General features: G+C 39.7%; 1 protein-coding gene across 1 annotated transcript in view; it reads right to left on the bottom strand.

Moving 5' to 3' along the window:
• Nucleotides 1-2,958: 2,958 nt before the first annotated feature.
• tulp4a (TUB like protein 4a) overlaps nucleotides 2,959-14,271 on the bottom strand; it is a 175,956-nt gene continuing 164,643 nt past the window's right edge. Inside the window, exon 14 of the mRNA XM_072265924.1 lies at nucleotides 2,959-6,085. Within this exon, the coding sequence (XP_072122025.1) occupies nucleotides 5,969-6,085 (117 nt within the window). The 3' untranslated portion in view covers nucleotides 2,959-5,968. The remainder of the gene's footprint in view (nucleotides 6,086-14,271) is intronic.

Raw genomic sequence — 14,271 nt, 5'->3', positions numbered from 1 at the left:
TTATTTCATGATGCTTCTTTTTTTAAATAATCATTAATTAAAATTTCACTGCTCTAGTTATGGTTTCAACATACAAAACTGTGTAGAGTTTGATGATCTTCTTACTGAACTTTAAATCTCTGGTTGCAGATTTGCACAAAACTGAATAGAAATGCTTGGAAAATACTCCAAATCATCGGGCTGATCTTTTCAGACTTTTGAAATGAAAGATGAGTGATGTGCAGCAAATGTAAAATATTTGTTCTTCATTGCACCTTTAGGTTAAGGTAATAAATTTCCGAGCTTAAATTAAAAACAAAACTAGCTGGAAATGCTACTTGACACCATTTGAGACCCTATCACTGATCAATTTTGTCCTGGTTCTCGTTTTCGGCAAATATGTTTGTGCACAGTAGTCATCCCAACTCACCCAAAGTCTTTTAATATTCCTTCAAAAATCAGCCAAATTAATTTTAAGTTATGCCACCACTATTCTGAACTCTGGATTGTTGAGAATTCTAATTTGAGCTATATTAAAAAAAAACTTTTCATGGATTCAGTTAAGTTTATAAATTTCTTAGGTAAAAGATTTAACTAAATGAAATAAAAAAGTAAAATTTATTATCAATATATTGTATTTATATTACATATTTCCTGTCATTATTTATTTCTTGATACAGAATGAAACACAGTAAATGGAGCAAGTATGTTAGCAAAGACTTACAATAAACCAGGTGCATATTTTACTGCTTGTGTTATTTTTGGTGTAAGCTGAATTTAGATGTTTACGTCCAAAACAGTAGCATTACCACATTAAACTACAAACTGCAGGTTTTGTTCCTGTAATCCTGATATTTGATACCAAAAGGTTGTTAAAAATATATAATATATATATACACACATACATTTTTGCTAAATGCCAAGAATCTGGATAACTTTACAATAAATAACAATTATAAAGTTAGGTCAAGGAGGTATCTCTACCAAAAAGCTATTTTCTGACAGGAAACATCTTTTTTAATAACCTTGTGTATTAGACAACACCGAGTACAAAAAGAACATTAGCTTGTCTTTAAATGTAAAGCAATACAATACTACTTCATCTTCTTGTTCTGGCTATTGTAACATTGGCCACTTGTATTCAGACTGAGCCATTTCCATGTTGAAAAAAAACCCTCCATATTTTAAAGAAAGTTCAGCATGAAAATAGTGATGGCACTAATCAATATAAATGCTATTCTTTCAGCATAGCACTGATACGCATACCCGAACAGTGATCTCCTCAATAACAAACAGCAGCAGTCATGGCTCCTGTTCTGTCATTCAATGAGATCATGGCTGACCTTTAACCTTACTGTCACTTTGCTGCACTACGCCCATAACCCTTGATACTAAAAATCTATTGTTGTCCATCTTAAACATACTCAGCAACCGAGCTTCTTGGACGGAAAATTCTGAAGATTCATCATCCACGGCACTGAGCTGGAATTCCTCCAGGAATCAAGTTGAAAAGCATAACCTCATTGTTGCTTCAAATCACACTACCCATCAACAACTTCTGTGATGCGCATAGTTGGTGGGATAATTATGCTTATTGCTCCTGTCCTCTGCCAATGGCAAGCATGACAACACACATACTTAACACCAAAGCAAAATGTTAACTCTGTTCCTCTCTCCATAGGTGCTGCCTGACCTGCTGAGTGTTTGGTCTTTTAGATTTGCAGCATCTGCAGCTTTTGATTTTCACATTACCAGAAGACTCCTTGTGATTGATTTGTTTAAAGATTCTCACTGAGGGGCAGTGAGATTTATCATGATGAATTGCAACAAAACAAAATTAGTGCGTGCAGATTATAATCTTATCTTCACAGCTAAGAGCATGATAGCTCCACTACTGCTAGTTACAAAGGTCATGTTTATCAAAATCTCATGAAATACTTGCTACCTCATCTTGCTTGTACAAATTAATAGCCAACAAATGTATTACATGGATGTATCAAAAGTATTAATAATATAATGGTGAATTAATAACACCTTTTTCCTCTTCCTACTGACAACAGATATTATCCCTTGAAATCAATGAACCAGTGTGGAGGGAAAAAAAATCATTCAGTTTCCCATAGGTTTATGAACATGAATAGTTCCTGTGACAAAGTGCAAACCTCTCAATTCCCAAAACAGTTCTGTTTAGTCAGAGTATACAGGTCCTCTATGCATTTCTACATTCTGTACTGAAGGAAGTGGTCACTGCTAAAACCTCAATAAAGCAGTTTTAGATTACAAAGGACATACCGCCCTAAAGATTCAATATGACCCAGGGTCACAGTACAATGCTTGTCAATTACTCCAGGTTTCAGGATGATTCTTTGAGCTGCTAAATCATAAGGGTGATAATAGCAGCTGAGGGACAAAGTGATAAAGGGAGAATTTTCCTTCTTAATAAACATGAGTAATTGACACTCATTTAAGTTAATTAATTGCAACTAACCAAAACAATCAGTAACTTGAAAAGATGAGAAATAATGTTCCATGTCGATAAGCCTTAAGACCACTGTTAATCACTATTTATATAAATGATTTGTGAATTGGAAATATGACATCAAAATTTGTATGCAATATCAAAATAGGTGATATTGTTAATATGGAGAAAGAATGACAGTTGTGTTGCTAAAAGCACATGCAAATGAAAATAAACTTCAGTGTGATTAAGTATGAGGTGCTTCATTGAAAGAATCCATACGAGGGGTGATTGATAAGTTTGTGGCCTAAGGTAGAAGAAGTCAACTTTAGAAAACCTAGCACATTTATTTTTCCTACATTTACACACTGAGTCCAGCAGTCGTGGAGCATACGGATCCTTTCTTTGTAGGGGTCGGCGTCTTGGACCTCCAGAAGTGGTCCACAGCAGGGGCAATTGATAAGTTTGTGGCCTAAGGTAGGAGATGAGTTAACAACTTCAAACTTTCTGCATTTTCACTCAAAGAGTTGAACTGCACGTGCATGTAATGAGAGCTGTATAACTGATGTCGTTCTACCTTAGGCCACGAACTTATCAATCACCCCCGCTGTGGATCACTTGGAGGTCCAAGACGCTCTCGTTACATGCATGTGCAGTTCAACTCTTTGAATGATAATGCAGAAAGTTTGAAGTTGTTAACTCATCTCCTTCTACCTTAGGCCACAAACTTATCAATCACCCCTGCTGTGGACCACTTCTACAAAGAAGGGATCCATATGCTCCACGACCGCTGGACTAAGTGTGTACATGTAGGAGGGGTCTATATTGAAAAATAACTGTGCTAGGTTTTTTAAAATTGTCTGCTTCTACTGTAGGCCATGAACTTATCAATCACCCCTCATATATTCTATGGAAAACAAGAATCTATTTAAGGCAGTAGCTCAAAGGAATCTCAGGGTGCAGGTCTGCAAATAATTAAAGTAACTATAATGTGTAAACACACCACTGGGTCTTATTTCAGTGGAATCAAATTCAAGAGCACAGCAATCACACGAAGCTGATGCAGAACCTTGGTTGGAATGATATGCATAATCTTAGTCTCTGTTAGACATGTAAAACTGCTTTTTCTTAACTGATAAGGATAAGAAGGTGGTTCAATCCTGGGATTGAAAGGGTTATGTAAGAGAAGTATTTGATGGCTTTGGGCCTGTACTCACTGGAGTTTAGAAGAATGCGGGTAGATCTCACTGAAATTTATCAAATATTGTGAATATTGTAAAGCCTGGTGGACATGGAGAGGATGTTTCCAATAGGGGAGTCTATGACCAGAAGATATAGCAGCAGAATTAGGCCATTTGGCCCATCGAGCCTGCTCCGAATTTCATTATGGCTGATCCAATTTTCATCATAGCCCCAATTTCCCCTACATACCCCTTACCAATCAAGAATCTATCAATCTCTGCCTTAAATATACATAAAGACTTGGCCTCCACAGCTGCCTAAGGCAAAGAATTCCAAAGATTCACCACTCTTTGGCTGAAGAAATTCCTCATCTTCGATCTAGAAGGATGCCCCTCTATTCTGAGGCTATGTCCTATGGTCTTAGACTCTCCCACCATAGGAAATGTCCTCTCCGCATTCACTCTATCAGGCATTTCACCATTCAATAGGTTATAATGAGGTCACCTCTCATTCTTCTGAATTCTAGTGAATATAGGCCCTGAGCTATCAAACGCTCTTCATATGATAAGCCGTTCAATCCGGGAATCATATGGGGAAAAAGCAGAAGAATGAGGTTGAAAGGGATAATAAATCAGCTATGATGTAATGGCCTAATTCAGCTCCTGTGTCTTAAGGTGATAGCAGACCAAAGGATGACCTGATAGATGTCTTTAAAAGCTGAGATCACAGAGAGAAGCAACACACATTAAAGTTGCTGGTGAACGCAGCAGGGTCTCGGCCTGAAACGTCAACTGTACCTCTTCCTAGAGATGCTGCCTGGCCTGCTGCGTTCACCAGCAACTTTGATGTGTGTTGCTTGAATTTCCAGCATCTGCAGAATTCCTGTTGATCACAGAGAGAATGTTTTTGCAATGGAGGGCGGGGGGGGGGGGGGTCCAAAATAAAGAAGAAAACTATTAAGGAATTCAGGGGAAACGTTGCTCTGGTAACAGTGGGAAATTAGAACCACCACTCCTAGCTTCATTGAGAAGCTAGACAAACAGAATAAGGGGTGGGGATCAGTGAAGATGATGAGATGGGTGAGAAAGATGGGAAATAGCTCATATGGATTTTCAGCAATGGCACAGACCTATTAGATTGAATAACCTGCTTTTGTCCAACAAATGTCTGCATAATACAAGGGACTGTTGCTACTACTTAAAAATATAGTTATTACTGGGAAATGTCAAGTTGAATAAGTATAACAAAATCTTTGATTCTCAAGATTTTATAAACCCTAGTATTTTCAAGCATGTGTTTTGAACTGCAACTCATAATGGTGGCTGAAAATTATATTTCAAAATCAAGTTTTAAGTATTCAGGAATTTACATTGCATTAAACTTTAACCATCTCCGAGCTTTCCTAACCTTGAGACAACAAATACTACAGCTCGTAACAATAACTCACCCCACCCCCAACACCTGTGTCACTGCCTAAACCAAACCTCACAGAACAAGCTACGCAACCAAAATATTTATAGAAAAGTTACTACAAGCCAGCATTCTGTAAAAGTACCATGCAAGTTTAGGTGCATTCGGTCCCCCTACTTTACAGATATACCCCAAAATGGTGGTTTGCTTGTCAATCAGGAAAGCAATCCGCTATTAAGGATACATGTGCAACTCATCGTCACTAGAAATAAAAATTATTTTGTTTAAAAGTCGCTGACATAGTATCAACATGTTCAACTCAATAACTTGTTTTTGATAGCAGTAGAACAGCTTAACAAAACACAAAATACTAATTTCAAAACAATGAATATTAAAACAAACTGCCTCAAAACTCTGTTTTAAACACTGTCTTGTCGTTTTAATTTATAAACTCCTTAAATTGCTGTTTCCAGTGCTTAGAAGTATTGACATAACCCTAGTAACCTATCAATACCATACCTTCTCATTCCGGTGCTGAGAATCCGTATTATTCAAGTATTATTAGTGTTATTAAAAATTGAAGAGAAAACAAAATTCTGTAATTGTTGCAAGAAACAAAAACACTATAGTATAAGGCAGTCTAGTCAACAGGTAAACTTATTCTACGGGGTTATTCGGATAAGCAGGGTGCAGCATGTAATCCACTGCAAAGGTCTACAAAGCAGCAAGTTCTCTGAACTGCAATCATCCTGGCATGCAACCGAGAAGCATGCTCTTTGCCCTTCTGGTTACTTCAACATTAAATGGGTGATCTGTGATGCTCTAAAGTAAAAGGCAGCAGTGCACAGCTACCCAGACCATTTCAGTCACAGTGCATACAAGGTGCATTTCTGGCATGTTCTGTTCCTCAGATCCAGAAAACAGTTCCGCTTATCCCATTCACTTCAGTCGCTGAGTAACATTTGCCAGTGCAACAGCAAAAGCCTGCACTGCTGAAAATGGATACTGAAAGTCCAGGATGTATGCATTACCATCAATCCTTCCAAACTGCATCACCTTAAGAAAACAAAATAAACAGAAGAATATTATTGTGATAATACTGCATTAATAATTTTAATTTATACTAATTTGACAAGAGATCAAAACACCTTATAAGTACAACACTTTCAAGGTTTAATTAAATGACTTATTCTTTCCAAAAGAGGTTCCATAAAAAGTTGTTTCAAGGCTTTATTTTGGTGCATGATATCACTTCTTTTTCGGCAATCACTTATAGCCTATGTTTGCAACTTCATAAATATGTAATATAACAAACATATTATTTGAAGAGCACAACATATCATCAGTATCAGCTCAAGAATAAGCTATAGGTATTATGGAGTATTACGGTATGCTACAGTACTAGCAGACTATTTTTCAGTGTGCAAGATGAAACAGGTCATTGATTATTAATCTCATTTATTTCAAAGATTATCCCATTCCTTTCTTCACTTCAGCCCTTTTCAAGTTGTTTGGAATTCTTGCCCACAGTAGAAATTCTCTCCCTTGGACACTTCACTAATCACCTTAAAACAGCAGAATCAAAATTTGAAAAGAGCTTCCAGAAATTTGACAGTATTCTTCCAACTAAATTCCACAACCTATGGACTCACTTTCAAGGACTCTGTTCTCAGTATTATTTATTTACTTTTTTTTAATATTTGCAGTTTGTCGTATTTTGCACACTGGTTGCTCACCAGTCTTTGTGTGTTTTTTTCCCCCATCTATTCTTTTGTATTTTAGTTCTACTGCGAATGCCCATAAGAAAACGAATCTCAAGGTACCCGGTGCTAAATAATACTTCAATAATAAATTTACTTTGAATTTTAATAGTACTGAATTTATTGTACTGTAATATTAATGAGTTATTGCTTCTACTTACTTGAAGTCAAAGTCTATATAGTTTAATTTAAATATACAATAATGAATTAACAGAATTGTAGGTGGGACCAGCAAACTGTACAAAACTATATACAATTCAGATACCATTTTAATCACTTACATTGTCCAGGAGCTTCCAGGCTACTTTACTACATAACAAACAGAATGGAAGTAAAAACAAAATTATGACTGATTAGCATGGATTTGGATGTGTAGTCATGAATGGACACTGCCCATTGCTGTAACATATGCTGAAATAACATTATTTACACTCCTCAGCTGAGCAAATAAATAACTAGATTTTGCTTTTTTCTCCCCCCTGAAGATAGCTCACAAAAATGACTCAAGGTCTTAAATGCTTCAGTTCCGAGGATGATCAATTATTGTGTATATTCAAGGGAAGCACTGAGGTTTTTGAGCACTAGAGAAATTAGAGAATGGGGGGATCTGGCAGGAAAGAAGATTTGAGGTGCAAGGACAACTATGAATTTATGATAATCAAATCCCTCTTTCTTAGTATTTTAAAGGATAGTTTACTACTAGTTTTTCCTCAGCTGACTGAAGTTATTGGCCTGAAATATTACCACTATTCCCACAGAAGATTTTCAGCATAACCTACTTTATTTGATACCAATCCCAATCACTGATGGCTCTAAATAGGTAACAAAAATCCTGGAAAACTAACAATACCCTAATAACTTCAAATTAAATCTAGATGCATCAGTCAGTAATAAGGATATGCTTGGGAAAGTCAAGATTGCCAGTGTAAAGATTGTAGGATGTGAGCTTCACAAAACTAGTGTAATCTTCTTTTCCATACAGATCTTAAATAAACCCATAATCTGAGCTATGAGATTCAGAATTAGAGAGTTGTGCAATACAGAAACAGGCTCTTCAAACCAATTCATCTATGCCACCAAGATGCTTATCCCATGTGCCCCTCAGGTCCCCTTTAAACATTTCATCTCTCACCTTAAGCTGAAGCCCTCTATTTTTAAGAGTACCGTACATTGCAAAGAAGACTATAAGAACCTACTCACTCCTGTACTCCTTATAATTTTCAAGTCTCCAAAATCACCCACTTTCAGGGAACCACATACGGGCACTTAATTGTCCTCATGTAGTTTAACTTCTCCACATTCATTACTTTGAGCTTGTCCGAGTTAAATTCCATTTGCCATTCCCTTGCCCACTTTCCCAGTTAATCTAAATCTTACTGTAAACTTAGACAATCACCTTCACTGATGCACCAGTTTTAAACCTACCAGTCATGCCATTCTCTTCTAAATCATTAATATATATGGAAAACAATAAAGAACAAAGCACTGATTCCAACAGCACACCACTGGTCAAAGGACTCTAATCTAAAAGTAAACCACCCACCACCACCTTCTTTTATATTTTGTATCCATTTTGCTATCTCATCCTGGATCCCAGGTATCCTGATCTTTTGTTCCAGCTTACAATGAGGGACCTTATCAAAGGCCTTATTAAAATCATTAACAGAATTAGAATTATCACCGACATACAAAACATAGAACAGTATAGCACAGTAAGGCCCCTCAGCCCATGATTTTATGATGAGCCTTTAATCTACTTGATCTAACTTTGTTCCTGAATTGCCCTCCTTTTTCCATCATCTATATCCCTATCTAAGTTTCTTAAATGTCCCTAATGTATCTACTTCTACCACCACCACTAGCAGGGCAACTGCCGAGTTTCCCTGGATCCTATGCCCCTAGATTTTTGAATGAGCCTACCATGGGGAACCTTACCAAATGCCTTACTAAAATCTATATACACCACATCCACTGCTTTAATTTCAAACTGCTTTGTTACATCCTCAAAGAATTCAATAATTCTTGAGCCATGATCTGCCCCTCACAAAGCCATACTGACTATCCCTGCTCAGACTATGCTTCTCCAAATGCTCGGAAATCTTGTCTCTAAGAATTCTCTCCAACAGTTTGCCCCCCACTCAAGTAATACTCGCTGGTCTATAATTCCCTGGGTTATCCCTACTCCCTTTCTTGAACAAAGGAATAACATCTGTCACCCTCCAATTATCTGGTTCTACTCCTGTGCCCAGTGAGGATACAAAGATCATTGCCAAAGGTGCAGCAATCTCTTCCCTCACTTCCTGTAGCAACTAGGAGTATATCTGGTCCAGCTGTGGGGAATTACCTATCCAAATGTTTTTCAAAAGTTCCAGCACATCCTTTTCCTTAACGCCTGTTTTACGTTGTCCTCACCAATGTCAAGGTCCCTTTCACTGGTGAATACTGAACCAAGGAAATCATTAAGGACCTCCCCTACCTCCTTTGCCTCCAGGCACACGTTTCCTCTACTATCCCTGAACAGTCCTACCCTCACTCTAGTTATCCTCCTGTTCTTTACATATGGTTTTCCCCTACGACTTCAAATTTATTATTTTGCGACAACAGCCCAGTACAAGACATTAAAAAATGACTACAAGTTACAAACTAAGTAAATAGTACAGAAGAGGAATAACGAGGTAATGCTCATAGACTGTTCAGAAATCTGATGGCAGAGGGAAAGAAGCTGTTATTAAAACACTGAGTGCCGGTCTTCAGGCTCCTTTCCCTCCTGCCCCATGGAAGAGGGTATGTCCCAGACAGGGCAGGTCTATAATGATGTATGTCACCTTCTTGAGACGCCACCTCTTGAAGATGTCCTCTATGCTGGAGCACATTGTACCCGTTAGAACTGGTCAAAAATAGTCTGCAACCTCTTGAGATCCTGTGTATTGGAGACTCCATACCAGGCTGTGATGTGAACAGTCCAAATGTTCTCTACTGTTCATCTGTAGAAATTTGCAAGAATCCTTGATGACATACCAAATTTCCTCAAACTTCTAATGAAGTATAGCTACTGGCATGTCTTCTTCATGATTGCATCAATGTGAGGGCCCAGGATAGATCCTTAGAGATGTTGATGCCCAGGAACTTGAAGCTACTAAAGCTGAAGCACCCAGCTGGCAGCACCCTGGCCTTGAGTTTGTGAGAGCTTTCTTCATGAATTTGATTGGATTTTCATACGGGCGGTGCCTGGAGGAAGTTTCTGGAGGCTTCTTCTTTTAGGAGGTCAGAAGACATACATCCACATTTGGGGGGTGGGGGCGGGGTTAAGATGCAGAGGGAAAACAGGAGCAGTATCTCTCATCTTGCTGCACACAAGTTCATGTCAAAGGTTCAACCTGCAGGAAGTCAGGCATTTGCTCATCACAGGACCCTAAGGCAGTGGCTGTTTGCTGAAGCTCTGGGAACATGAGTGTTCCAAGGCGATCCAGCATCCATTATCAGGTGATTCTGTGAGATCTGTCGACTTTACTCTGCTGGTGGTTATAAAATGATCACAGCCCTCAACTTCAAGATTCTAAGTTCTGACAGCTGCATGGGGGGGAGGGGGGCATCCATGAGTGTAATGTTGGGAATCAACGCAATCCCAAGTTAACCTGTAGTTTTTGTAAATAAGAATTGATTTCACATTAGCTTGGTTTCATATCTCTGCAACCAATCTATTTGGTGAGATCTCAGTCCACAACATCAACCAATTCTCCTCTGTATATCCTGCTTGTTATTTCTTCAAAGAATTCCAAACCAACCTGTCAAGCAAGATTTTCCTTGAGGAAACCATGCTGACTACTGCCTATTTTATCATGTGCCTCCAAGTACCCTGAGACCTCTTCCTTGATAATCAACTCTACATCCTCCCAACCATTGAGGACAGACTAACTGGCCTAGTCTCCTTTCTTCTGCTTCTCTACCTTCTTGAAGAGTGCAGTAACATTTGCAATTTTCCAGTCTTTCAGAACCATTCCTGAATCTAAAGATCATTTGTAATACCTCTACAATCCCTTCAGCCGCCTCATAGAATCCTGGGGTGTACACCATCTGGTCCAAATGAATTATCTACTTTCAGGCACTTCAATTTCCCAAGAACCTTCTCTTTAGTAATGGTAACTTCATGACCCCTTACATGTGGAGTTTCCAGCATACTGCTGGTGTCTTCCACAGTGAAGACTGATGTAAAATACTTATTCAGTTCACCTGTCATTTCCTTGTCTCCCGTTACTAGTTCTCCAGCTTTGTTTTCTAGCATTCCAATATCCACTCTTGACTCTCTTTTACAGTTTATGTACCTGAAGAAACTTTTGGAATCCTCTTTAATATTATTGGCTAGCATTTTTTCATATCTTGAGGAGGGAGGAGAAAATGGTGGCGCGACGCAGCCCGCGGGGCCGTTCCGAATGAATATCGATATGTGTAACTAGGGGCCGTGCATCAATCCGGATTTGATGGGGACAGCCGTGAAAGCGCAGAGAAACATCTGGAACAACTTCTGAAATGCCTGCTTCGTTGCCGCTCCTACTGTGCGATCGAGAATCTCCGGAGATGTAGGCCCCAAATCCTCGGCTTTGCGTATCGCCTGTTGCCGGGGCCGGGGTCAAAATGCTTGGCAGAGATGGTGCTCGGTGCATCAGTGTTGGGAGGTGGTCGGAGGCTCGAAGCTTTTTGGACGGACTCGGAGTCGGACTGTGGTCGGATGCTTCCAGGATGCTGCATCGGCAAGTTGGCGGCGCTGGGAGTTTACCGTCTGCGTGAGATGATGGGACTTTGAGAGACTCGGGTGAGACTTTTACTGTGCCATGGTCTGTTCTTATCAAATTACGGGATTGCTTTGCACTGTTGTAACTATATGTTATAATTATGTGGTTCTTGTTAGTTTTTAAGTCGGTTTGCCATGTGTTTTCGTGATATCATTCTGGAAAAACATTTTTATCATTTCTTAATGCATGCATTACTAAATGACAATAAAAGGGGACTGCGTGTCCTCATAATCATAATAATCCCATCCTTACCTTCTTAACTACTTTTTTAGTTGCCTTCTGATGGTTTTTAAAAGCTTTCCAACCCTCTAACTTCCCACTAATTTTTGCTCTGCCATCTTTGGCTTTTATGCTGGCTTTGACTTCTCACTAGCCACGGTTGTGTCATCTTTCCTTTAGAATATTTCTTCCTCTTTGGGAGGATGCTTATATCCTATGCCTTGCAAAGTTCTTCCAGAAAGTCCAGCAATTTCTGCTCTGTCATCCCTGCCAGTGTTCTTTTCCAATCAATTCTGGCCAACTCCTCTCTCTCGTGCCTCTTTAATTCCCTTTACACCACTGTAATACTGATACATCTGACCTTAGCATCTCAAATTTTAGGGTGAATTCAATCATATTATGATCACTTTCCCCTAAGGGTTCTGTTACCTTAAAGTCTCTAATCAACCTAATTCATTGCACAACACCCGATCATTGCACAGCTGAGTGGGCTCAACCATGAGCTGCTCTAAAATGCCATCTCATAGACATTCTAGAAATTTCCCTCCTGGAATCCAGCACCAATCCGATTTTCCCCAGTCTACCTGCATATTAAAATCCCCCATGACTATTGTAACATTGTACTTTGACATGCATACGCTATCCCTTGCTGTAATTTGTAGACCACATCGTTACTACTGTATGGGGGTCTGTATACAACTCCCATCAGGATCTTTTTACCCCTGCAGTTCCTTAGCTCTATTCACAATGATTCAACATCTTCTGACCTTATGTCACCTATTCCTAATGAATTGATTTCTTTTTCCTTTACTGACATGGCAATGCCACTCCCTCTGCCTTCCTGCATGTTCTTTCAATACAATGTACATCCTTGGGCATTAAGCTCCCATCGAAAATCTTCTTTCAGCCATGATTCAGTTTTGCCTACAATATACCTGACAATATGCAACTGCGCTGCAAGTTCATCACCTTACTTTGTATACTGTGCACATTCAAACATAACACCTTCATTTCGGCATTCACCCTTTTCAACTTTGTCTGCCCTTTACATTGCAACTCATCCTGCTAAGTGCAATTTTGCCCTATCAACAGCCTCTCTTCAGCCATGATAAAATGGCGGAGCAGACTCAATGGGCTGAATGGCCTACTTCTGCTCCTATGTCTTCTGGCCTTCACTACACATTGCCTTTCTTTGTAAACCAGCTACTTCATCTTTAGCACTATCACCTGCCTTTCCTATTTATGCAGCTCAGGACTCTACTCACATCACGCTCAACCTTTCGATTCCTAACTTTGTCTGAGGTCTTAGCAATATCTGCCTCCATAACCTCTGCACTAACTTTTCTGGCATTCTGATTCCCATCCCCCTGCTACTCTAGTTTAAACCCCACCATACAGCATTAACAAGTCTTCCTGTTAGTTTTATAGTCACCCTGCAGTTCAGGAGCAATCCATCCCTTTTATACACCTTCTCTGGAAGAGAGCCCATTGATCCAAAAATCTTATGCACTCTCTCCTACACCAATTCCTTAGTCATGTACTAAACTGTATAATCTTCCTAGTTCTGGCCTCACTAGCCCGTGGCACAGGTAGTAGGCTGAGATCACAACCCTGAGATCCAGCTCTTTAACTTAGGACTTAACTCTCTGAACTCCTTGTGCAGAACCTAGTCATTCGTCCCGCCCATGTCATTGGTATCTACACAGACCATGACTTCCGGCTGTTCACCCTCCAACTTAAGAATGCTGAGGTCCCAATCCAAGATATCCCAGACCCTGGTACCCAGGAGGCAACATTCCATCTGGCAATCTTGTTCCTGCCCACAGAACCTCTTGACCATTCCCCTAACGAATCCCTGATCACCACAGCGTGCCTCTTCTCCCTTTCTCTCCTAAGTCACAGAGGCAGATTCAGTGCCATAGACCTGACCACTGTGACTTTCCTGATAGGTCAACTTCTTCCCAACAGTACCCAAAGTGATATTCCTGTTGTTGAGGGGGATGACCACAGGGGTACAATAGTTCCTTAATCCCCTTTCCCTTCGCTATTACCAAGTTTCCTGTGTCCTGCACCTTAGATGTAACTACCTCTCTGTATGTCCTATCTATCACCCACTCAGCTTCCTGAATGATCCAGAGTTCATCCAGTTCTAAGCTCCAACTCCTTAGCACCGGTTATTAGAGGCTGCAGCTGGATGCACTTCTCGCAGTTGTAGTAGTCAGGAATACTGGAGGACTCCCTGCCTTCCCACATCCTGCGAGAAGAGCATTCCACTATCCTACCTGGCATCTCTACTGTCCTAGCACAGCAGATATAAAGGGAAGGAAAAAACTTAACCTAGACCTTTTTGTTTACTTTCTCTGATTGAAGCCTCAAAGAGCTAAGACCTCAAGACGACCACTCTGACTCTGTCCACTCTGACAACGGTCGCTGAGCTTGCCACTGCCTTCCTTAAATTTGCTCTTGCTAATCA

This window comes from Mobula birostris, chromosome 8, assembly GCF_030028105.1.
Source record: "Mobula birostris isolate sMobBir1 chromosome 8, sMobBir1.hap1, whole genome shotgun sequence".
Classification (NCBI taxonomy): Eukaryota; Metazoa; Chordata; class Chondrichthyes; order Myliobatiformes; family Myliobatidae; genus Mobula; species Mobula birostris.
Note: the sequence above shows the minus strand (reverse complement) of the source record. Positions and strands in the feature narration are given on the sequence as shown.